General features: G+C 43.0%; 2 protein-coding genes and 1 long non-coding RNA gene across 3 annotated transcripts in view; 2 read left to right on the forward strand and 1 right to left on the reverse strand.

The window, feature by feature from the left end:
* LOC120385978 overlaps positions 1 to 17,476 on the reverse strand; it is an 80,465-nt gene extending 62,989 nt beyond the window's left edge. The window contains exons 1-2 of the long non-coding RNA XR_005589462.1: positions 17,329 to 17,476; positions 15,886 to 15,918 (exon numbers count right to left, since the gene is read on the reverse strand). This is a non-coding gene — a long non-coding RNA (uncharacterized LOC120385978). The remainder of the gene's footprint in view (positions 1 to 15,885; positions 15,919 to 17,328) is intronic.
* On the forward strand, positions 4,176 to 15,950 carry LOC120385976 (macrophage migration inhibitory factor-like). Its single transcript, XM_039504619.1, has 3 exons — positions 4,176 to 4,368; positions 14,636 to 14,808; positions 15,680 to 15,950. The coding sequence occupies exons 1-3, from the start codon at positions 4,261 to 4,263 to the stop codon at positions 15,744 to 15,746; spliced, it is 348 nt and encodes a 115-aa protein (XP_039360553.1). The 5' UTR covers positions 4,176 to 4,260; the 3' UTR covers positions 15,747 to 15,950.
* Positions 17,477 to 20,617: 3,141 nt separating the features above from the next.
* On the forward strand, positions 20,618 to 24,542 carry LOC120385975 (macrophage migration inhibitory factor). The gene is made up of 3 exons (XM_039504618.1): positions 20,618 to 20,860; positions 22,646 to 22,818; positions 24,279 to 24,542. The coding sequence occupies exons 1-3, from the start codon at positions 20,753 to 20,755 to the stop codon at positions 24,343 to 24,345; spliced, it is 348 nt and encodes a 115-aa protein (XP_039360552.1). The 5' UTR covers positions 20,618 to 20,752; the 3' UTR covers positions 24,346 to 24,542.
* Positions 24,543 to 26,088: the final 1,546 nt, after the last annotated feature.

Consider the following 26,088-nt stretch of genomic DNA (forward strand, 5'->3'; position numbering starts at 1 on the left):
TGAAAAACAACATTTCATCAAAAACAATTGCTTTTCCAATAGAATTATAAAGGTAGTGGATGAAGTGAATACACTAAATGTTGTATTTGTATTTTAGTAAAGTATTTGATTTAGCTTCTAATGAAATCTTAGTCTTACTTCACATTGGCTTGGATTAGAATATTGTCATATGAACTGAATTTATTGAACTTAAAAAGAGTAAATATAAATGGCAGCATACCCAACTGAAGTGAAATGTCTAATGAATTACCATAGGGATAGATAGCGGCTTCCAAGTTATTTAACATCTTCAAAAGGCAGTAGACTGTATATGTACTAAATCTACAAGTGATTGTCCATTGAGTGTAGTTAAGAACTCAGTTCTTCAGCTCTTCACGTAGGAAGGTTAGAAATTTGTGAAGGAAACAAAATGGCACTCAGTCCAGAAAAATAATGTGAAACACAAATCAGTGGGAGCAGTAAGGATAAAAGAAACCTAAGGATACCAGGCATCATTAAGTTATTAAGCATAAATTTGCACTAAGATATATGGCTACATACCAAAGCATCATATTGCTCAGCAAGGAAACCATTTTCCCTCTTTGGATTGGGTTAATGCAACACCTGGAGTACTTTGTTCAGTTCTAAGCATCTCAGTATCAAAACACTGGCAAATTATAGGACTTCAGCAAAGAGAAACAAAAAGCCCTTAAGGGGCTAAATGGATTGACTCATGAGGAAAAATGTTAAAAGACTAAATATGTATAAGCTATACAATATAGCTTGGCTAAAATGACCACAACAGAGAATTTACAAGTATTTGAATAACAGGCTATAAAACAACAAAGATCACAAGAAATTATTTAGGAAGACACAAGAAAGTATAAATGAGAGTTATGGATGAAATTAAAAAAATTCTGGCTGAAAATTAGGAAAAGTTTCTTGACAGTTAAATCAATTGGACTGTGGAATAGTCTTTTCAGGAAAGTAATGGAAACCTCATTGCTTCACTGTACACTAGTAAATATATCTTTGGGATCAGCCCTGCAAGGCACTGGAGTCCCAAGCTGGCAGGGAAAACAGGCTCAAAGGCAGTCTAGGCACAGCAGATGGCAGTCCCAAAGGAGTTTCTGTGGTCCAACCTGTCACATGCATCATCTATTACACTTCAGGATGAATGGATGCAGGTAATTATGTATGGCTATACAAACAATATAAGAACTGTATTCTCTTGTCAGACAACAACATTTGTGATAAAGGCGGTCTTTGAAGAAGTCCCTCCAACATTTTTTTCTTCTTAGACTGAGAACACAAAGGAGGAGAAGTGAGGAATAACATATCCAACTAAAACTGCTGGGGTAATTGAAATTGAAATTTCTATGATCCTTAAGACCAGGAATGCCCCATAATTCATGGGACTGACTACCCTGATATGGAATGGCTCCTGGAATACTTCTGACAATCCACTGCCACCTGGGGCACAGTCCCACCCCCCACCAAGCAGGATATTCTCCTGAAATGTAACCCAATTGTGACAGTCTCTCCAGCGATCTGATCCAGCCTCATGGCATCTTGCAGCAATCTTGAGGACAAGGCAGTCTGCTCAGGACTGGGCCCTGTGATGCTTGCTCTCAGGGGACCAGGCTCCTCAGGGAGGACAGGAGAGGGTGATCCTCTCACTGTCCCCTCAGCCACCCAACTAGGCCCCAACTCCTCAGGTGCGATTAGGTAAGGGATCTTCTCACAATTAATAGCAGAGAAGAGTCTGAGGGGATAGTGAGATGTGGGGGCCGTGCTCCCCAGTGGTGACTAGGAGGATACCCTCTCCCAGCTGCAGGCAGCTCATGGTGAGGGAGCACTTCTCTGCTCTGGGAGAGGTCACTAGCTGCTCCCGATGAGGTGGAAAGTCATTGATTTGCCTCATGCTGCCCTTTCCCCCCACCATTTCCCTCCCTTCAGTCCCAGCAGCCTGGAGGTGCGGGGGGGAAGGGAGGGGCAGTTGTCTAGCTCAGTTCTAGACAGCCCATGGTGGGAGGAGGAGGGCAGGTTCTCTTTCCTCAGGCAGGTCCTTCATCCCAGGAGGGGGAGGGGGAATTAATGACCACCCCTCAGGAGGCAGTTTGACATTTCGCTGGTGCTTCCTTAACCCCACCTTTTCCTTTGCCACAGGCCAGGTGGCCTGGAGAGATGTCTCTCTCTGGCTCAGTTCCAAATGGCCCAGCAGGAGAGTCACTCTCTCACCAGGTAGACCATGGTGCAGGTTATTCCTCTCAAAGTGGAGCCTCAGTCCAGGAAGGAGATCACTAATTGCCTCCCCTCAGGAGGCAGCTTGACCATTCACCAGTGCTGCATTCCATCCCCTCCCCATCCCACTCCTCTTTCCCTTGCCTCAGCCTAGGGTCCCCAATGTAGGCCTTGCTGCAGCCATAGGGATAAATAAAGGTATGAACCAAAGTAGGCCTTGGCAGAATACTAACACACTAGGTATCAGCTACCCATGTAAGCACATTCCTGACCTGAGAGGATGATACACAGCACCCTGAACTCTCAAGTAACTACATCAACAAATTCCTAGAGAGTAGTCCAGGAACACACAGACCCCTTGTAAAATAATAAAGGAATGAGAGGATAATAGATGAGGATTGAACTAGCAGGTACAAGGAGGGTAGCTAACATATGGAATGGAATACATAACTTGTTTGTATCAGTGTATGAAAGGAGATTGGAAGGAGGGGCATCTTTGTATTGGCCTAGGGGACGACATCATGTTGATCGAGCTAATACCTTGTTGCAGGCATACATGTGTTAATACCCTGTAACCATTGAGCTGGTCACTAGGACCGTGCCTTGTCAAAAATAAATCTGGCTGAACCTTTGCCTGTGGTCTTTTGTTATGAGCAACATTGAGGGCTGCTGAATCAACAAGCTAGTGCAGAACCCACGGGAGCTCCAAGAACAGCAGCACTAATACCATTCACTTTCAGATAGTCTCCTCCCGGCTTTCTTCAGACCATGCCAATTTACTGATCTCCAACACAAAGATTCCCAGTAGGCACCAAGCACCACTGCTCTAGTAGGAGGAACCTTTTGGGTGCCAGCAGTCAGAAAACTATGGGATGAGGAGGAACTACAGTGTATGTCCTCCCCCCACACACATGCAGGGGGGGCTGGCATTTCCAGGCCCTAAGCCTTACTCCCTGATTGAAGGCAATGGGGGGCCCTTTGTGCCCAGAGGGGCTACAGGGGCCTAGATCCACCATTACTCTTATTATTTCTCCTCAGGGAAGAATTCATTCCATTTTTCTCCTACTGGGCCCCCAAAACCTGCCTTCTATCCTAAACCCCCCCCCCACACACACACACTTCACCTCAAATGCCCTCCCACCCACACACCCTCTCCCCCTCCCCATCAGTCCCCTAAATAACCTTATTGAGGAACATTCGGGTGGACAGCAATCCTCGTTAGGGACAAAAGTCACACTGGCCCAATTTTTCCACCCACATTCATCTGTGTAGTACCTTACACTATGAGAATTCCCATTGATTTCTCATCCTATTGATTGCATGGGACCACTTGTAGCATATGGCATGAAGAACAAGAACTCAGGGACTAGTCCTTTTCTTTAAGATTAGCAAATGTTGCATTGTTGAAAGAGAAAGTCATAAGGCCAGATCTAAAATCCATTGATGTTAATAGGAGTCTTTCCATTGACTTTGGCCAGGCCCACATAACACAAGGAGCATTTGCTATTTTCTTGTATTCTATTCATGTAAAGTGCTCCCAGAACCCACAGTTATGGAAAGTTTCTACATTTGTTGTTATACTTAACATCGCAAAACAGTTCCCATTATAGTCCCCTATTCTCAGACACTTGTAACTTTCTGAAACATTCATTTTTTAAGTATTTTTCATGCTTGGCCTATATCCAAAAATGAATTATTGTTTAAACTTTAAACAAAATCTGTGTTTGTTATGAGTGAAAAATACACATTTTCCCCACTGTAATATATTTACAGTTCCTACTTGCATTAACATAAAGTCCAGCAGATGGTTTAGCCGGCCTCTTTCCTCTCTACTAACCCCAACAGGTGAGCCTGAGGGAACTGCTGGTGGGGTGGAAACTGCTGACTATCAGGAGATCCTAATTAATTATTATGCATTTGTGGGGCTTTTTATAGCAGAGTGAGCAGCATAACAGGCATACTGTGAAACAGCATAGGGATTAGTAGCTTCAGTGAGGATTTTAACAAAGGCTAGAAAAAGGCTTTTGTAATCAAAAGATGCCTAAATTCATTATTAACACAAATGTGAGCAAGGATAATGTGCCAGATTGCTTGATAGAAGAGCTCACCCAGCAACTACCAAAAGCACTGGGCAAACCGGCACAGGTAAGCAGAAAGGTTCAAACAATTACTGTATTTATAATCTAGGCACAATGTTGTATACGCTAAGGTATTTCCATATGTTTTTTTTTTTATTAAGACATCTATTGTTACTTCACTGAATTCCTAAAAAATGTAACAGTATTTAGAACCTTCCATTTGCACACGCACACACACACTCTCTCTCTCCTACCTAAAACAATTCCAGGCCTGAACAGCCTGTGTATAACACTTAAGATGACTCATAAGAAAAGCGAATAATTCACTTGATGTGGAAACCATAACAACTTCCTGACTTTGTGTTCAAATTCCCTTTTAATGTAGGTTTTTCTACAACTAATATACATACTGCATATAAAGTCCTGAGATCTGAATTGTAGTCCCAGTTCTGACATGGACTTTCCTGACTTTTTGGCATTAAATATTCAACCATTATGTTGCACTGACATGGAATTTTGCATTGAAATTGTGTTTAAATAAAGAAAAATGGACTGACTGCAAATTAAAATAAATGGACTCCAATGTGCAATTCAGATCAACAGTGGCATATCAGTTTAAGTCAACAGAATTGTCCCTACTAATACTAATTCTGGATTTGGCCCAGTGTCTTTATGTGAATCTTTCCATGTATACAGGATGACAATTGAAATAAATGTAATATTTGTTTCAATGGGCTAGATTCTCATCTTGGCTTGATAGGAATTATTCAGATCTGTCAGCCCAGTGTAAATCTAGAATGCAGCCCATTGTGTGAAGTTCCCAGTGCATACTCACTGCAATTTTCTGAATGTATCAATGTACTTTCTGAATGTGATTTTCCAGCAATATTTTCAAAACACATCTATTATTTCTAAACCAAGAAGACCAAAATCAGTTGTGGTGTAAGTGGGTGCAAACATGGAGCTGAACCTGTTGTACATCAGAGCTAGATTTAAGCCAATATTTTCAGAGAAATTTTTCCACTTTTGAGGAGTAAGTCCATGGTTTCTTTTTAAAACTTTAGATTTGCCATTTTTCAGTTATCTGAGCAGGAAAAACAGCATCTAATGTTTCTTAGAACATGCGAACATCCTTTTAACATTTTTGGAAGAGGGGTAAGACATTTATTTCAGTCTTGTCAAAACAAGATGGGGAAATAAGAAATATGATCTAAATATAAATAGGTAAACATGGTAAGTGTCAGCTTTCGGATTGAAGTGTAGCTTTTCTGTGAAAAGTGACTTTGTATCAATGGTATAAATGGGGCTAATATTCACTGTGTGTGACTCCATGTGAGATTTGCTAAATTCAATCATTTTTCCAACTAACAGCCCAGCAAACTCAACTTGGACTTAGCATCAAGCTGAGCTCTCTTCTTCTCACACATCCCAGCACTAAGATATTGCAAGTCAAATGCTGCCCTCAATTACACAAATGCAATCCTATTGCCTTCATATTCTGATTTCCATTTCTCATGTGCAACCACACTAAAAGATGATGGATTTGCAGAGGTGTCAATAAGGTACTAAACCCTGGCCTCTAGTGTCTTTATTTCTGGTGATAACGTACAAGAACGAACGAACCCAGCCTGAGTTTCAGGACCCAAGTCTCTGGCTGAGTTTGCACTGCTGGCAGTTAGAAAAGACAACTTTTTGTTTGCAGGCTGACAATTTTACATGCAATCAGAGAGATACAATGAACATGAGACCATAGAATTAAGGCTGGTTGAAAATTTTCATCAAAAATTATTTTAAATGAAAAATTGGAGTTTCAACTAACTGAATTGCCATGGAAAATGTCTGTTTTATACGGAAGATCTTGATTTTTCATCAGAAACTGACATTTTTAATTTTTTGACCAAAAAAAACAATTTTTCACGGGGTCGTGATGGAGATGGCATTTTCTGCCCAGCTCTACATAGGAGGTCACGTTTAGAGAAGAATCAACTTTAATATCTCAGCCAGTGCCTCTTAATGAGATGTGGCTTTCCATAGCCACATACTGAAATCTCAAATGTGGTGTGAAGGCAGATGGAAGCAGAAACTGAATGGTGAGGGAGAAGAATTGTTATTCAAACACAACTGAAATAGTAATGCAAAACTGCTTTTTGTATAAACATGCTCCTCTTTCCAGAAACAGCTCTTCTTTATACTGAACACTTAGAAAAACCAAAACTATTTTCAATGTGGAAAAGGAAATAAATGCCTGCTGTCCAATGCAGTACAGCCAGCTTCCGTCTCAGGTGTCTCCATGTGAAACAGCAGTGTTTAGGAATCAGAGGTCGGGGTTATAAGGTTGGGTTGGGTAAGGACTAATCGTTTAATTGCTGTGCTTCACTGATAGGCAGCCACTGCGGGGGGAGAGGAATAGAGGTGAAGTATATGCTTACAACATTCAATAGGAAGTTTTACAGTTAGAATCCGTGCTGCGTAAGTTTTTACTACTGATGTTTGAATTCATAGTAAATAATATTTGCTGCGAAGTTGGGCAATGTCTCAATTATTCACAGATATGTCTCTATCTGACCTGCTCAACTTTTTAACCATTGTTGTTAGTATCAAATAACACAGTCCATCAAGCTTCTGCTTTGCATAGATTCTTAAGACTGCAAGACCAGAAGGGACCACTCTGATTATCTAGTTTGACATCCCATATAACATAGGTGCTAGAACTTTCCCAAAATATGCTCTAGTTCAAAATGAATGATCTTTTTAAAAAAGAAATCCAACCTTGATTTTAAAAGTGCTAGGGATGGAGAATCTGCCAAACCCTTGGTAATTATGCAAGAATCTTGCATAAACACAGCTTCTTTGGAAGCACCATCAAGCAGTAACAGAAACAAGGAGACACTAGCATATACATTCTTGCTGCCTCCAACCAAAGCTGACCTGCTAGATAGTAAGTACAAGTCATAAAAGGCAATCATTGTTCAAGTTTTAGTGAAGGTAAAAAAAGAGCACCGAGTGTCTCATTACAAGCTTTCTGGTCATGTCCTAATAGAAGTGATTGGAGTACCCAGTACCAAACTACTCTCTGCCTGCCTCATTACCAAACCCATGGGGACTTTTTAGCACACAAAGATCCATGACTGCAGTATCAACATCAAGGTACTAAAAGTCCACTTTTAAACAGCTATTGCTCCCAAGAGCTTTGCAAAGATCTGTTTTCTTCACTAACACCAAAAAGCTGCTGGGAATTACATCAGATGTTTACTGAAAGACTTTTAAAGAAGTTTATATGAAAAGCAAGGCACAAGTTGCCTGTTTATTGAATTTAAAGAAATGGCTACAAAACTGGTTGGTGACATTCTCAACTTTTTCAGGTCAGAGTAGACTGTATTCGTCACAATTCATCACTCAAAACTAATTGGTGGCACTATCATCCATATTAATATGGAAGTGAAAGGTGTAAAACATTTCCATAATTTAATAAAATAATTTTAAAACATGATCTACCCTCTCCAGTCCCTAAAGCAGCAGCAGCTTTCATGAATAATACACAGCTTGGTCAAGTACTGTACCACACTGACACCTTTTCATTAGCAGAGGAGCTTTTTAGAAAATTGGATTCCCTATTCCATTCTAGGAAGATATCTTCAAACAATAGAAGAAAGATGCCAGAGCTTGCTACACCACCCATTGTGGTAGTGTGTTAGGGGTGTTCTTGACCAGGATTTTAATACTAGTAATTGAAATTGAGCATTCTAACACTTCATTTGTAATTAAGTTACCAATAGTCACCAGGTGTGGGACCTTCTGCTGTGATGGACTAATTCCTACCTGTAGCTCATTTTCCACTAGTCTCACTTTCCTTTCTAAGACTCAGTTCTTTTTAAAACCAATTGAACAAGCCAATCTCATGACTAGCTACCACAGTACCATTGGAAATACTTAAATATTAGCTTCACTCTCTGATGGCACAGTTGAGTCAATTCAGTGAGCCAAATTCATGCCAGGTGTAAATCCAGGAAAGTCAATGACATTACACTGGGAATTAATTTGCTTACTATATCTCAAACTACTTATATTTTCCTCCCAGACCTTGCCCTTTTCTCTTACAATTGAGAACCCTTTTCTCTCCATCTCCTAAGGTCCTACTGTCAGTATAATTTTCAAGTTCTCTTAGCTTTCTTCCACATTCAGGCTTTTGGTAACTCCTGCCACTTTCCCTTCTGTATCATCACTAAAGCCAATCCTTTCTTCTCCATTCCTATTGCTTAAACCAGAGTACACAGCAATGGTCACTCTTATAATATTTTCTCTGTAGATTCTCTTCCCCACTACTCTAGCTAGAAGTCCATTAAATAGAATGAGAATTTGCATCCTCAAAACTGCAATGTGATTCCCTAGGAACATCCTTTTGAGTCAATAGAGTATCAGGGCACACTATTTACTCTGCTGCTATGAATTGGCAGAATGCAGACTGACTGCATGTTGTTCTACTGAGTCAAACTCTCTACCTCACGAGATATTCATAAGAAAAAAATAAGTTAAATTACAAAATAACAGCTTCCAGGCTGAGTTTCAAGCTACCCCAGGAGCCCTGTGCATAGATCTTGATCACCCTCATGACATTTTACTCCCCAGTCTCCCAAGTAGCCACACTTCTATTGAGCTCCTGTGCAAGGGGATGAGGAAGATCACTTGTTAACTCTTTGCTCACTGGGAGCTATTGTTCCTGCACAGACATATTAGAGAAACAACCTTGATGTTTCTGGTTTTATGATCAGAAATGAAAAAAATTAACAAACTTGGTATGTAATTGGCCATAATTAAGCTTTCAATTTTACACCCGAAAGAGAAACTGAGGGCATCTTCCCTTCCTTAGTAGTTTTATCAGTTTGATTGCAGAATCAAAAAAACAAGTGTGTAAGGAGAACATATGTTCTCAGGTCAATTCCTCTATGTGCGGGGTCGGCTCTAGGTTTTTTGCCGCCCCAGCAAAAAAAATTTTGGCTGCCCCCCCAACCCGCACCCCCTGCTGCCCCAGTGCTGGGCTCTTCACCCCACCAGTGCTGACTCTGCCCACTCCCCCGTCGCCCCCAGCTGGTCTGGCACTGGCAGGGTCGGGGTAAGCAGTGGGGCTCCCAGGCCGTGCCTCAGCCCAGGGACCCTCCAGCCAGGGCTCCCGCCTCCAGGACCAGCTGGGACCTAGGAGGGCAGAGCTGGGGGACTGCCCTGGCAGGAGGCTGAGGAACCGGGGCAGGGCAACCCCAGAGGGAGTGAAGCCCCGGAGAGTGGGACGCAGGCCCCGCATGGCAGCGCCCCGCCCTCTATGACCCTGCTGCTGCTGGCCGCCCTGCCGCAGTCCCTGGGCAGCTCAGGCCACTTCGCCCAGCCCCAGCTGTGGTACTGGGGGGCAGCTGCCCTGCGACACCTGCAGGCAGCTCTGTGTGCCCTGCGGGGTGGCCCCCAGCCCGAATGTCCCCCGCTCAAAGCCTGCCCAGCCCAGCCACAAGGTGTGGGCGCAGCTCCCCCACAGCACGAACTGCAGCAGCTCCAGGGCACCCCTGCGCACAACGTGCTGCTGCTGCCCGGGCTGGCTCTAGGCTTTTGCTGCCTGAAACAAAACAAAAACAAAACAAAAAAAGATGGCTGGAATGCTGCCCCTGAAAATGTGCTGCCCCAAGCATGTGCTTGATTTGCTGGTGCCTAGAACCAGCCCTGTCTATGTGCTGAATTTAAAAGAGAATGGGTGGGCATTGGAGTATATAAATAAAAGGAAATAACATTTAACTGAAGCTTTAATGTTTCCTTATTCTTTTTAATAAACATCTTTATTTTATAAAAATAACAAAGCTTTAGCTCTCTGTGGCTGTTAGTGAATGATGCACTTTCAGAAGCCTTTCATGATAGCCAGGGGCGGCTCTAGCAATTTCGCCGCCCCAAGCACGGCGGCACGCCCCGGAGGGCGCTCTGGCGGTCGCTGGTCCCGCAGCTCCGGTGGACCTCCTGCAGACGTACCTGCGGAGGGTCCGCTGGTCCCACGGCTCTGGTGGAGCATCCGCAGGCTTGCCTGCGGGAGGTCCACCGGAGCCACAGGACCAGCGGACCCTCCGCAGGCACGTCTGCAGGAGGTCCACCAGAGCCGCCTGCCGCCCTCACGGCGACAGGCAGAGTGCCCCCCACGGCATGCCGCCCCAAGCACGCGCTTGGCGCGCTGGGGGCCGGCCCTGATGATAGCAATTCAATTCCGTACATAGTGGCAGAAACAAGGGTTGAGATGTAGGCAGGAGCAGCACCTTTAAAGGCAAAATGAGGTATTTGAATTTGATGCAGAAACAGGAAACAAAAGGAACAGATTGCAGGTTAGGGGACATGGGAGGTAGGCACCTATACCCAGAGGTTCAAATGTATTTATGCACCTAAATCCCATGGATTTCAATGCAGGTTAGGGAACAAAACACCTTTGTGGATTGGGGCCCTGGACACTTTAGAAAAATCACATTAGATGCCTAACTGCATCATTAGGTACCCAAATGCCTTTTGAAATCTGCCCCTTAGTGACTTTTTGAGAACAGTTCCAATGTATGTATGTCAGATAACATATTGAGGCTTCCCCCAACAGCAAAAAGTCTTTAGAATGGTGCATTCTAGTCTCAAGTGATGTGCACTAATTTATTATTTTTGGTAGGGGAGGGTATAAATCAATTAACCCCATCATTCCACCTGCTTCACTTTGTAGTCTGCTGCTGTTGGCATCATGGAGAAAGCATGAGAAGAGAGTCTGTGCCTTCTGTGTTTCAGAGTAAAAGTTTAGGAATAAAATGGAGGCCTTGACACAGGGATTTCCATGTCTCTTGAGAGGGTTATCAGCACCATAACATGCCAGGAATCCATCTTACAAATGTGTGCTTAAGTGAGACATCCACAGCCCACACTTCCGTGCTCAAGTTTCCACTTAGGAGGCTACAGGTGGGATTTTCAGAAGTACTTAGTATCAGTCCATCTGGCACTGCTCCCATTACATTGAATAGGAGGAAAATTGACCATAAAGCATTTTTGAAAATCCCTCCGGAAACTCATCCCACTGTAGAGGCTCTGTACCACATAAATTGGATTTAAACCCTATTCTGAGGGTTTAAGTGGTGCACTAGCTTTGTGTTGCCTCTCTGCACCTGAGTGACTGTCATCTGAATAAAATGAAAGTGTGAATTGAAGTGCTAATATAAGCACCATTGACCCTCCTCTCTAAGCATGCCTGTTTGACAATAGTCCTCCCATAGTATCACCCGTATGCACAAGGGAGCTCAGCTCCTTTTTATATTTAAGCAGTTGAAATCATTTGACTAATTCCCCCTTTCTAACCTCCCACTATACTGATGCTGTATCCGAGTGTGTGTAAATAACTGGCACTCTCCCTCCTTCCCTAATTCTTGTTACCAAGGGGTTATTTTCATGGCTGGTCTCATGGCTGGTCTCATGGACACCTGCTCCTTAGAGGCAAAATGGCAGAACTTAGTGCCACCTATTTCCCTCTATTAGGGAAACTAATCCTGATGATTCTAACATTTAATCAAAAACCATCCCACCTTGCTGTGTATTCTTTAGGGAGAGGTATATGTAGGTGCAGAGGAAGAAGAGCTAAGCTATCTCCTACAACTTAATACTGGCAAGGACAACAACTGCTGCACAGCTGCAATGCACCAAATGCTGAAGTGCACTACACAGCCTTAGTGTAGTGCTTTTTAAGAAAAGAGTTCTACAAATTGATGAGTGATGAAGGTAGCATCACCCAGCCCAAATGCTAGAAGCATCCCTAGCTCATTAATAACTGTCCAGTTGGGTGATTAGCAGCACTATCTTTAGAAGTTTTGTATGGCACATGTGACCAAAAGCATTGTGATGGGTTTAGGCACAGAGACCCCCTTGGGACTGTCACCTGATGGGCTGACATTACCTCTGAGCCCTTTCTCTTTACCAGCTTGGGACTCCAGAACCCTGTCTTGTTGAGCCAGACACATTAGCCTGCTGCAACACAGATACTGAACCACACCCCCAAAGCTGCAGACTTAACTGCAAACAGCTCAGCAAGTACTCCTGTCTCCAACACCCAACCCTGAATGCGATCCAAACCCCAAAGAAATCCGTTTTGCTCTGTATAAAGCTTTATACAGAGTAAATGCAAATTGTCCACACTCTAACACTGATACAGAGATATGCACAGCTGTTTAACCTAGAGTAAGTGATTGCTCCCCCAGGTATTAATCAAATGTGATTTTATTACATATAAAAAGTAAGATTTAAGTTGTTTCAAGTAATAACAGACAGAACAAGCAAGTCACCAAGCAAAATAAAAACAAAAACTGGCAAGTCTAAGCCTAATATATTAAGAAACCGCTTACAGGTAAATTTCACCCTCAAATGTTCCAATAAGCTTCTTTCCACAGAAGAGACTCCTTCCTAGTCTGGGCCCAATCCTCTCCCTGGTATAGTCCTTGTTAGTTCCAGCTCAGGTGGTAACTAGGGGATTGCTCATGACTAGCAGCCCCCTTTGTTCTGTTCCACCCTCTCTTATAGCTTTGGCACAAGGTGGGAATCTTGTCTCTCTGGGTCCCCACCCCTCTTTCTACATGGAAAAGCACCAGGTTTAAGATGGATTCCAGTACCAGGTGACATGGTCACATGTCCAATGAGACCCCCAAGCCTCCATTCTTCTCAGCCTGACTCCTACAAACACAGGCTTGCAAGTAAACAGAGCCATTTACAACCAATTGTCCTAGTCAATGGGAGCCATCAAGATTCTAGACCACCATTAATCGCCCACACTTTACATTACTACAATAGGACCTCAGAGTAATACTTCATATTTCTAGTTGTAGATACAAGAATGATACATACAAATAGATGAACACAGTAGATTATAAGCTTTGTAATGATACCTTACAAGAGACCTTTTGCATAAAGCATATTCGTTACATTATATTCACATTCATACGCATATTTCCATAAACATATGGAGTGCAATGTCACAAGTACCCCCTGTAGTCACACCCTACACACTATTATAACCTTTGTACAAAGTACACTTTTGAGGAATCATTTGAAAACTAAATGTACTTGTCACTAATATCATGGTGAAATGGGTGTAGCAATATTTATGGAAAGTAATGAAGTCCCCCTGTGTGAGGTCATTAGTATATGGTCAAAAACAGATAGCCCTGCTTAGGTAGGCAAAAGCTGTTAAACAGGCCTATCCTAACCAGAGTAACATGTGTCTACCTCAATTTACATATAATTAATTAACAGGATCCTCAAGACAGCAGAGGGAGGAGATTGCTGAAATTCAAGTTATTCTGTTTCCTGCCAATGAGTGGGGAAAATGAGGAGTCTGGTCGTGAAGGAAGCTCCATGCTCTGTCACCTACCTCACAGTTCAAATGAGCTTTACTTGCAGGGGGAGGAGCAGGAAATCCTTCAGAATAATCCACTTTGAGGCTTCCTTAGACTATATAGAGAACCCCAAGTTCTTTCACCTAAACACCTTTGGGCATCAGGGCGAGATCCTGATGAAGGAAGAGTCAGTCACCCTCTTAATGGAAAACCAGGGGTGAGAAAGTCTTAAACAAAGCCTTGAACCAAAATTTGCTAGATTAAATTTTAGATGGGTGGTTTCACTTTTATTTGCAGGTAACCATTGCTAACTCGTATTTGAATTCATTTAAAATCATATCTTTCAAAATAAAACAAGCTTATAAACAATCTAAAAAATCTACTGCTGTATTTAAACTGAACAGTTTGGTAACTCCAGTTAAAGTAGCCAGCTGTTAGATATTGACTCCTTAGAAGGCCAGCAAACCTTAATATCCCTCTGACATATCCAGTCCTGGAACAATCAAAATGGATTTTTGGGAAAATTCAGGGCTATGAGTGTGTGGAGTCATCATACCAGTTGTTAACTAAGGCTGGTAGAAGCCAGTGGAAATCTGTGGGATTGCCCGCAGACTCCGGGATCCAAAAGCATTGGACCAGGGTTGCCCATTATATAGACAGCACATACTTGTTGCTTTGGGTGGGTGACCCAGGCAGAGGAGCCACAGTGGCAAGGCACTGTGAGGCACTTGAGGTTACAGGTCAAGGGGTGGCAACTCCTCACTAGTATTGAATGCACCCAAGAATGTAACAACAAGTTAGGGTTAAAAAATATTTGTATACAAGGGAGAATTCCAAAGCACAAACTGGTATTGCAGTACAAACTGCAGTTAACAGTCAATGGGATTTAGGCACCCAAGTGTAATTTGTGCCTTTGAAAAATCTCCACAACAATGACAAAGAAAAGCAATTTTCTTCTCACAGTATCTAGCACTACAGATCTCTACTGATCAGTTGCTGTCCTTCCATGGCTCCAAAGACCCCTGCGCCATGTGCTTTCTCTACAGCATTGGCAAGATAGGAGAGCAGGAGAACAAGGACTATTCCAAGCTGCTGTGTGATCTTCTGAACAAACATCTGAAAATACCTGCAGACAGGTGAGCCTGTACTACGGTGTGCCTGATTTGGGGTCTCCACATCTGTTAACTACTAACCCCAAAACACATAGCTCTTTGCATTACACTTTTTAAACAACTTGAAGACAGTAAAAAGTATTTAAACTCTGTATTGCCAATTGTCATAATAGGAAGGGGATAACCCTTTAGCACAAATGGTAGGAGGTTCTGGTGCTGAACATTTCACGTTCAGCTAGTATGTGACCATGGCCAACTGATTAGATACAACAACCTGACTACTAGAGAACAAAATTAATTCTACGAGAACAGAAACTGAAGAAAAAGTTGAAATCCTGTCAGTTTAGAAGCCATATTTTTAAAAAATAAAAGGTTTGAAAAACGTAAGTAACTTTCCACTACTTCTGTTTGCTTTTCACATCTCCTCTTCCAGAATGCAACATTGTACTAGTCAGTATCACTTGCTAGTTCTTATTAATTTCACTTTCCGGTTCTCATGCACTTGCATTTTCAGTGCAGGATCTGGGATGCAAACAAACAGCAGAGGAATTTTTTTTTAAACCTCTTTCCATCAGAATTTTTACAAAAGAAAAGCAGCATTTCTGTTGCTCTTCTTGTACGTAGGCCCAGAGAGACAAGACAATGTCTGTTTATTTAAGAGTAAATAATTTTAAAGGTAAGTTGAAATGATATGTACAAATTGACAGGAAGATAAGGAGAATATATTAAGCTTTTGCAGATGCTTGACAGTTTATAGAGCATGTAATTCAGATAGTAAAATCTGGAGAATGCTTCAGGATTACAGGGATATTTGACACTGTAAATATGTTAGTTTCATTAAGTGAAACCCAGAAGTTTTGCAGGCTCTGTTCTCAGCCTCTCTCTTCTTTTTCAGAATCTACATCAGCTACTTTGATATGAGTGCTGCCAATGTAGGCTGGAACCGTACCACCTTTGCTTAAGGCCTATGAAAAGTAACAGGTTATTCATGGACTAGAATTTTACTGAGTTCTGTGATTACTGCTCGCCATGGTTCCAGTCATACTTTCTGCATTGTGTGTGCAAATTCAAGGATCAGTGATTCCTTAGTAGCATGCTTACCTGTTGCTGCTTTAACATTCTTCTGCACCATACCTGTAAAAGAGAAGTAAAGACTTAGAAAAAATGCCAAGTGTGAGCCTTATTACTTTTCAGAGACATGGGAAGATGGACACACTTTCTGTTGATCTAATGTACAATTAAGAGGTATCTCTCATACAGATTTGCTCCAAGTAAGATTAGTTGACTTATTAAATGTCAGCAGCAGCAACCTGTCTACACAAGGTTTCACACAAGCTGCTAGTATTAGGAGGAAATTTGAGTTTTCACTGCATAGACAAAGCCACAGAAAGAGGTGAGATCAGCACTTAATGCCTGATTAATGGCAATAGAAATTCAGCCAAAGTTTAGCCCATCTGCACCAGGCACTTAATTCTCAAAGCAATTTTAAAAGTATACTTTACAGTCAGACTTCGATGGTAGTTTTAGCTGAGGAACCTGCTCAGGTTAATTCAGTTTAAAATATGTGACTGGTCCAATTTGGACCAAAACATAGGCATTTGGGTTTTTAAAGCCATACACATAAAGCCAACAGAAACTGGTCAATGTTTGTGCATCATTACCACAGTCACCAGATTGGAAATGGCCTTCCTAGCTTTGTTTAGCTGAACGTGCAGCCAGTTAGTCTTTGAAGAAATACATATTGTCAGCTGTGGTGCAGGGTTTTTGGGTATGCGAATTTATCACCAATGAACTTGTCTCCTGCCTGAAACCATCTAAAGATTTATATTCATCAGTATAGCAGCTGAAGACTGGTTTTACCCAAACAAGCACAAAACATCGGGCTCCATCATGAGAGTTTTTCCAATGGAAGTTTTCTTTAAACAAATAACCATCCCCCTTTAGCACCAGCAGTAGTTCAGGGTCTCCAGCACTACAAACTCACTAGAAACAAGCGTTATTCCAGCTAGTCTACTTCCCATGTAGATGATCTGGTATTTTTCTTCATGAAAACAGCATAAAAGTAGTAAAAAGTCAGTCATTTAAACTGATTCAGGTCTTGATCTAAAGTATGTACAAAGGGCACAGGCCATCCACCCCCTTCCCTCCAACACAAACATCCTTCCAGCACTATGGATACTCTACCATAGTTTCCCCAACTCAGTTATCAATAAAGTTAGCCAAGACTTTTACACGTCAACCAAACCCACCCCCACTTCTGAGACTCTCAGATATTAACAAACCACACAACAAATAAAGATCTTCTTCCAGGCATCTTTACTAGGAGGCAGCCTCCAGCTCAGTCTCAGGCTAATCCCACATCAAGTGCATCATTTAAGAACGATTCTGGGGGAGGCAAAGTTTATCTTTCTAATGAGCACATCCAAAGTCTTCAGGCAGAAAGAAGGACAAGCAAGAAGTGGAAGACATGAGAGAACACAGAGACCTAGGAAAAGTCAAGGAGTAACTCCCCACCCCCATAGCAAATAGCACCCTTTCCCACACCTAGACTCTCTCTCAACACTGATTCCTTCACTGGAGCCAGGACCATCCTACCAACTACAGCTCTTCTCCAGACAGCCTACAACCCATAGCTCCCCACAAACTAGACTTCCTGCAGCTATCTAAGCACTTCCTTTCCTTAGAAGCCTTCACTCTCTGGAGGAGTACCCTTCACCTGCACTCTGGTAGCCATTCATCAGCTCCAGTTGCTCATTAGAAAAATTAGCTTCCAACCACCCACCTAGGCAGTTAATTGGCAGGTGGGCCAAGATTGGCTCATTCTCCTTAAAGATGTCAGTTATAGGTAGACTGAGCTCTGACTCCCCTTAAAGGGGCCAGCTACCCTGTGACAATACATAAGGAAATGTGCTTCCTAAAAATACATTTTAGTATAAGAGTGTTCCTTTAAACACAGTTTAGTCAAGTCAGCCAGTGTTGAGAAGTTAAAAAATGAATTTAGAAACTGTTCTAGCTTAGGTAGAAATCTGGGCTAGAACACAGCTTCTAAACTAAGTTTAGACATGCTTTTGGCTTGTTCGTGCTGGCCAGTCTAACACAGTTTAAACCGAATTAGCTTGAACTGATTTTAAATTGCATTACAAAATAGTCTGAATAACATGGCTCCCAGCCCACTTTAGATTTTGCCTTACTGCCCTTTCTTAGAATCAGTGTGGACACTTAAACTAAAGGGTAGGGTTGCACTGCAAACCCTCCCTGTATCTGTATTAGCAAAAGTGTGTCCAAAATTGTACTTACACCAAAAAACATAGTTGTAGGAAGGTAGTTAGCTGCTTACTAGAAACTATGGTTACATCTACTACAAGAGGCCAATATCAGATCCTAGGATTTGGAATGTGCAGAGACAGCAAATGGACAAACCTTTTCCCGTCCCCCTTTCACCAATTGAGCAATGGCCAATAACAATAAAGATTAGAATGGAAGTTAGGAGCCTAAATCCTTTTGAGGATCTGGGTCTAACTGTCCTGCATTACATTTAAAAAAAAACAATGGGTGCCCACTGCAGTCGTCACACATCATTAGAGCTTTGAACCTGATTAATTTTTGTTTGTACAAATTCAAACCATTTGAGATCCCAGCACCTTTATTTCTTCCACACATTCCTTCCCAAGATGGTCATTATTATTATTTTAATTATAAAATACAGTAGAACCTCAGATTTACAAACATCTCAGGAATAGAGGTTGTTCGTAACTCTGAACAAAATGTTATGGTTGTTCTTTCAAAAGTTTACAACTGAACATTGACATACAGCTTTGAAACTTTACTATGCAGAAGAAAAATGCTGTTTTCCCTGCTTTTTAAATAGTTTACATTTGACAGTACTGTTCTGTATTTGCTTTTTCTTTGTTTGTTTGTTTTGTTTCTGCTGCCACCTGATTGAGTATATCTGGTTCCAATTGAGGTATGTGGTTGACTGGTCAGTTCATAATCTTCTGGTGTTCATAACTCTGAGGTTCTACTGTATGTAGTGATGCTTAGGAAAGAATAAAAGACTCAGGTCTCATTTTAAAATGCATGCTGTGTATCCAAAAATGAATTCCACTCCAGGTGGGTTACACATGCACATGGGCAGCTTTAGTGAACATGCAAGCCCTTCATCTGAGATCCAAACAGAGGGCTAAATATTGCCCTTCATTGTGCAGGGGAAGCCTCCCCCCAGACCTGCCAAAGTGGAGAAGAGTACTTCCACAGCATCACCAGAGACCATAGATACTCTCCATGCAAGAACTGCAGGATGGCTGGGGTTCTCTAGTTTTGGGGTTGGCAGGCCAGGGAAGGTATGTGAGAATGTTTGGGGTGCAGTCACGGGCTGCGCCATGATCCCCTGTATTGCATGAATTCCCAGAAGCACCACCTTTCCGTGCCTGAGATCCCTCAGGGAGCTGGAGGTAAGAGAGGGAGATGATTTATGCAACTGCAGGGAATAATAGGGACAGTGTGTCCTTTTTAAAAATAGCATTACTAAAACATTTTAAAACATTCCCCATGTTCTTAGCCCAGACCCTGCCATCTCATTATTTGTTGTATACTGTTTTTCTGGACCATTACTGTAGGCACATTAGCAGGGGTCTATGCTCAGTTGTATCATTATTTACATATTGGCTGGTTTTCTACAAATACAAGAACCAAGTCATTTTTCAATTGTGCGTGTGTGTGTAGGCAAGGCTGGAGGAGGTTATGAGCCTGATTCTCTGTTGCCCTCCATTTTGAGAGTCATTCAACCAGTGCAAATTGGGGGTAAAATGCGACCGTTCTGATTTAGCAGCATTTTACATGCTCTTTGCACTGACGTAAATGAGTACACAAGGTGCAGGGCAAGCTACGTGCATCACAGCACACAGTCCAGCAGAGGGCTCATCGCTTAAGCAGCCTTTGGCCTGTATGTAAAGTAGCTCCACTTCATCCATGAGCCAGGATTAGATAGACCACTTCAGCGTAACTCAGTTCAAACAAAAAAACATGGTATGGAAATCATAGCATTGAGAAGAAATGGACCATTGTCTATTTAACAGTCAAAAGCAAAGGAGAAGAATTAACTCATGCCAGCAACACAGAAATGAACCATAGAATATTAGGGTTGGAAGGGACCTCAGGAGATTATCTAGTCTAACCCCCTGCTCAAAGCAGGGCCAATCCCTAAATGGCCCCCTCAAGGGTTGAACTCACAAGCCTGGGTTTAGCAGGCCAATGCTCAAACCAATGAGCTATCCCTCCCCCCATGGTTTGCACTACGTGACAGGAAAAAAACAGGCAAAGCCAAATACACATTTATATCAAAAAATGCAGAGGGATGCCATTTATTTTGCAAATAAAAGCTCATCTTCAGGGTAGGAGTTGTGTCTTTTTTTGGCCCCATCCTGCAAACATACCTGTGATTAACGTTACCAGCATGAGTAGTCCCACTGAAATCAGTGAGACCATTCACAAGCATAAGTCTTTGCAGGATCGGGGCCTATGCACAAAGGGGTATCAAATCCTTATGAGAGCCTTCGGGTGTTACCATAATATAAATATTTAATTAAATTATTATTATTATTAAATAATAATAATAATATATAATAAAGTAAATGACTGAGCAAAGGAAGAAATGGGAAGAACTCTGTAGGGAATCTAGGGGAGAGGGGAAATTATAAACACGTTAAACCCAGTAGATGCACCAGGAATACGCCTTAACTGAATGTTTAGTTGCCAAAATTATCCGCAGATAGCAGTTTTTGAGTGCTGCTGTCCCTTTAAGAATCTGGTCCAGCACAGATCACATGAGCAGTATTTCAGAGCACAGTGAGAGGGACTTGCTGCAGGCTTTCTTCTCTCCAGCTCCATTTTGCAGCAGCGGCAGAGGAAGCAGCTATAGGCTGGGCTTAACGATTTAGTCGAAAGGGAAAGTTCTTTGCAAGGCTTCAAGATGCCCATGTTCGTTGTTAACACCAACGTGAGCAAGGATGCGGTGCCAGAGAGCCTGACTGGGGAGATCACCCAGCAGCTAGCAAAGGCTACAGGCAAGCCTGCCCAGGTGAGTTCAGGAGGCTAACCTGCCTCCCACCCCAGCGCGGTACACAACTCGCATGCAGAAAGAGCAAATTGTACAATGTCAGGATGCCGCGGTTTGCCGGAATCCTTGGTGCTGTTCTCCTAGATGCTTCCTTTCTAATCTAGAGGAAACGGAAATGATTCTCCCTGTAAAAGGGGAGACCTCTAATTTCTATTGCTGCAGGCAGCTTTCAGTTCAGTCGGTCGCCTGGGAGCGAGGCGAGACAGGATGGAAGGACTGAGCGAGCACATAGAGGCTTGCTGGCATGGCCCCGGTGGGGGTTGGCTGCTTCTTCGCCGCCGCCAATGGAATAACTGAATGTGCTTCTGACTAATAGTGTAGAAGTGACACTGCACAATGAAGCCCTTCTCCCTCCTGGGCAAGGCCAGGGTGTTGGCGCTGTAGGTGCAGGAGGGGGTTCTTCCATGCTTAGCTTCTAGAAAAGCAAATAAGCGAGCTCTGTCTACCAGAGTTAGGTGTGTTTGTTTGTAGGAGGGAACTGCTCTGTTAGAATAAGGTAGGGCTTCACTCTCATGGGTGTATAGATTAGGAATATGCAAAATACAAACCTCTTGTGTTTCTTACTAACCCAGCAAGCTCTTCTCACCAAGTCTTTTTCTCTACTGATGTCCACAAAAGCCGGATCAAAGTGGGCCTTTGCTATTAAAGAATGATGTGCACAGAAGACTAATGCTACGTGAGGTCACTTTTTTTTTTCTTACGGATTTGAGGTGCAGTGAAGCCCAGTGGGTTGGAAAAACCTTCTCTCATAGAGGGCAGCAATAGGTAAGAGAGAGTGTGCCAGCCCCAGGCAGCTGCAGAGAATTCATCTTAAAAATAAATACAGTTTTTCAAATCCTGTTCAGTCAGAAAAATGTTTATCTACTATCTAGCACATATAGAGGCTCTTGGTCCTCATAGCTCTCAAATCACTTTACAAACATGGGTATGTGGCTCCACTTAACAGAAGTATAGAGAAGCTAAGTGGCTTGCCCAAGGTCATCCAGTGGCTATTATCAATGCTAGCATTATCTTTAAATTTCCCACTTGTGCTACTATAATAGGAGCTAAAGTTCTGGGAGTATCAGAGTAGACAGCCCATTAGTGTTGGATCACCCTGTTATCTTAACGTGCCCCTAAGCAGGGTTAGGAGATGAGGTGGCCAAATGCCAATGGTCTTTCTCCATGAGTTGCAGTCGCACTGCTGGAGTTATAACAGTGTGAAATGTGAACAAAAAGGCTAGTGTACACACCACCCGTGAATCGGTGGCAGAGCAAGCAAGAGAACAGAGCCCTCCTGACTCCCTGACCTGTGCTAAATCTACTAGACAACAGATGCCTTGAAATGTTACAGATTTATGGGCGCAATCGGACTGGTCACCGTGATGTGCACCTGCTTACAACTTGTGTGGAGGCTAACAGTTACAGCCCTCACCAATGGCTAAACATCAACTGGCTAGAGAGTGAGTTGGATTCAGGCACTAGTCTCAATGAGGAGGATTGCTGCACCTTTGCAGGAGTGGAAGATGTCTTTACAGAATTATTTTTAAAAAGGAAAAAATGTAAGCTGGGGAGCTAAATCACTACATGTCTGACTAAGGTACTGTACTACTGCAGTGGATGCTTTAGAAATGTGTATGATTAAACACCATTTGTGCTTGCAGTAGCTAATTCCAGAAAACAAGCCTGCTTTCTGGATTCCAAGTAAAGACACATCAGGAGAGTGAGGAATATTACCTGATCACCGGTTGTTGATTTGTTTTGCAGTACATAGCTGTGCACATTGCAGCTGATCAGCTTATGTCCTTTGGGGGCTCCACCGATCCCTGTGCCCTTTGCAGCCTTCACAGCATTGGAAAGATAGGAGGACAGCAGAACAAGAGCTATACCAAGCTGCTGTGTGACCTACTCACTAAACAGCTGCACATACCTGCAGACAGGTAAGGCTTCACCAGAGTGACATTCCAGTTATCAGCTGGTCTAAAATTATTACTTTTTTGGATTCTTTATGTTCTCTTGTTGTCGTTTTTCACACCTAAGGGTTTTTTTTCCCCAGCTTTCTTTCAGCTAGTTTCAGTAAAATACTGCAAATAGGGCTCTTGGATAAGACTCCTAACTGAACAAGTCCTTCATCTTGCAAGCCTTTTACTAAAGAACAGTATCTACTTTGAGTAGGGAGATACAACTGTTCTAAAATCTGGAAGGTGTGTGCTAGTGCCATGAATTGGCCTTTTCTGGATTAACGTGGTTCAGGCTGGCTGTCAACCTTTCCAGACTACTCTGTCCCTTCAGGAGTCTGATTTGTCTTGCGTACCCCCAAGTTTCACCTCACTTAAAAACTACTTGCTTACAAAATCAGACCTAAAAATACAAAAGTGTCACAGCATGCTAGTACTGAAAAAAGCTTACTTATTTTTACCATATAATTGTAAAATCAATTGAAATATAAATATTGAACTTACATTTCAGCATATAGTATATAGAGCAGTATAAACAAGTCATTGTATGAAATTTTAGTTTGTACTGACTTCACTAGTGCTTTTTATGTAGCCTGTTGTAAAACCAGGCAAATATCTAGATGAGTTGATGTACCCCCTGGAAGACCTCTGCGTACCCCTGGTTGAGAACCACTGGGCTAATAGACTAACTCTAATCCCAAATTGCTGACTAATGCAGTATAATCAGACCCTCAGGGGTTAGGGTGAAATATGATGAACAAGTATAATATTCAGTGGGGGGGTTTTGTTCGGGCATGAAGGGAGATCATTGGGCAGATGGGGAGCTGGAAGGTAGGTAAGGGGACCCAGAAAAATGCTGGCACTTGGCAAACAGCTGCAGTTCTGTCAGCCAGCAAGGGAATAGAGCAGCTGTGCTCAGTGGCAGGCAGCAGCAGCAGCTTTCTCCTGCTGCTTATGTGTGGAGAAGCCGGGAACTGCAGTCAGCCAGAAGAGCCCATTTGGTGTTGGCAAAAAGTTGCAGCATTCAAAGCGCTCAAACCCTTTCTCTCCTGCAGTTCCAGACATGTCACTAAAATGACATGTTTTAACTAAAGAACTAAGAGCTTGGAAATGCAAGGAAGAAAAGGCAGTGTGCTGGAGGGTGTGAGCTTTGGCAAACCCAGCTTGCCCATGCTTGGTAAAGTATTGGAGAAGGGAAGTTGTGAGTGGTGCAGCTTTTGGGCTTAAGCCAAAATTTACTGCTAAAGAGCTTGCTAGCTTTTCTAAAAATTAAAATGGAAAATGTGAAACCACATCCCTTGGAGGGTGGGAGGGGGAGTGATTTTTTTTTTCCCCCACAACCCCCTGTTTCGTATACAAGTAATAATGGGTAGATGCTTAGTGCATGAAAGCTAACATTTGTCATGGTCAGCATTTCTACTTTTTTTTTTTTTTTTTAACAGAGTCTACATCAACTACTATGACATGAATGCTGCTAATGTGGGCTGGAATGGTTCTACCTTCGCATAGGGCACTCCCATGTGAGCAAAGAGGCTATTCCTGGACCTGCACATCTCCTGCCTGTTAGCAGACCATGGCACAAATTGCCCTTCCCTGCACTTTGTGCACTGTCACGGATGACGGTTCCTTGCTAGTGTGTTCACATTACTGTTTTAACATTCCTTTTGTTTTCTATATGTAGAAAACTAATAAAGATTTAGAAGGAAGTGGCATGGTGTGAGCTCTTCCTTTAGGACTGGGGAGGGAGTTTGGCCAGCCTAACAAACAAGTGCTTTTCTGTCTTGTTGAACCAATGTGTCCTAGGAACAAGGATGAAGCCAAATAAGTCTATGACTTTTCACGTGACTCAAAGTGCAAACTGATTCAGATTGAATATTCTAACCACGATAACAGTGGTGGTTAGAATGAGCTCTTACTCTTTCAAACATCATAGGATTGTGCATATATTTCCACAAGACTTGCTGTGTAAATACATGTACAGTCCTATGATGCTTGGAAGAGTAGCATCACTGCCTTTCAAAACTAAGAAAATGAAAGGGCTGCCAGCTCCTGGCATTTCTGTGGAGGCTGCCTTGCCATCCTTGGGGTTTCAGGAGAAGGAAGTCCTATCAGAGGATTTGTTCAGTTAAGAAATCTGCCTTAAGTATAGAGCAGCATGAGGAAGCCTTGCCATGTGTTTAGCATATTCCTCTAGGGATTCAATCTGACATCTGTGTAGTGCAAAAATAATAGGTATACACATAGCTCCTTTTCAGGCAGCAAGCAGAATGATTTACCAGTGATCAAAATGGAGGTAGCACACTTCTTTGTTCCTTTTTAATTCCGTATTGTGTAGCGCATGAAAGTACATCTTAAATGCAGTGTAATCTAGGTGTCCTTTCATTGCCCATTTCATAGGGGCGGTGTTTAAATCTGTGTCTAAACCACACTCGCTCACATATTCACATGCTCATTGGCTGAGTAAGTGCACAAGAATGTTCTTTAGCTGTCAAAGCAGCAAAGAATCCTGTGGCACCTTATAGACTAACAGACTGTCTGTTAGTCTATAAGGTGCCACAGGATTCTTTGCTGCTTTAACAGAACCAGACTAACATGGCTACCCCTCTGATACTTTAGCTGTCAGTGGCACATGCCTTGCAAAATTCTACTTGCCTCTTGGCTTGAGCTGGCATATTTCAGTCCCCCCGGGGAAGAAGATACAAAGGACGGTCCCTTCTTGGACGGGTTGCTGAGTAAAGCCTGGCACGGGCAGGCTCTCCTGAGTGGCCAAGGACTTGGAATTCTCCTGGTTCCCATGTACAACACGGTGCGATTAGTGTGTGTCCCACAACCCAGGGACCCTCTTCGCCAGCAGCCATTGCGCCAGGGGCCAGCAGAGAGCGGCCAGCTGGGATAGGGGCAGGACCCCTGGTGCCACTTGATGTTGCCGCCCAGCCCCAGACCCCAGTGGGGCTCTGCAGGGGTGACCAGCCTGCGCCTTAGGAGGCTGCCAGCTGAGGTGTGGCCAGGCCTGGCTAGCGGAGAGGAGGGGGCTGTTGAGGGGACACTCCTTGGCTGGGGATTGGCCCAGTAAACCGTCCACTCTGGCAGGCGGCCAGAGCCTGAGGCAGAGTAAAGCGCTGCTCTTGCCAGGCGAGGCCTAGGGGGGAGCCAGGCTGAGCTGTTCACAGGCACCAACTGCCTCTTCGCGCCTCCCGGGCTGTAGGGGGCGATGGCGGCCGCCTGGCCCTCTAGCTGTGCAAATCTCTATGG

The sequence above is a fragment of the Mauremys reevesii genome, linkage group 18, assembly GCF_016161935.1.
Source record: "Mauremys reevesii isolate NIE-2019 linkage group 18, ASM1616193v1, whole genome shotgun sequence".
Classification (NCBI taxonomy): domain Eukaryota; kingdom Metazoa; phylum Chordata; order Testudines; family Geoemydidae; genus Mauremys; species Mauremys reevesii.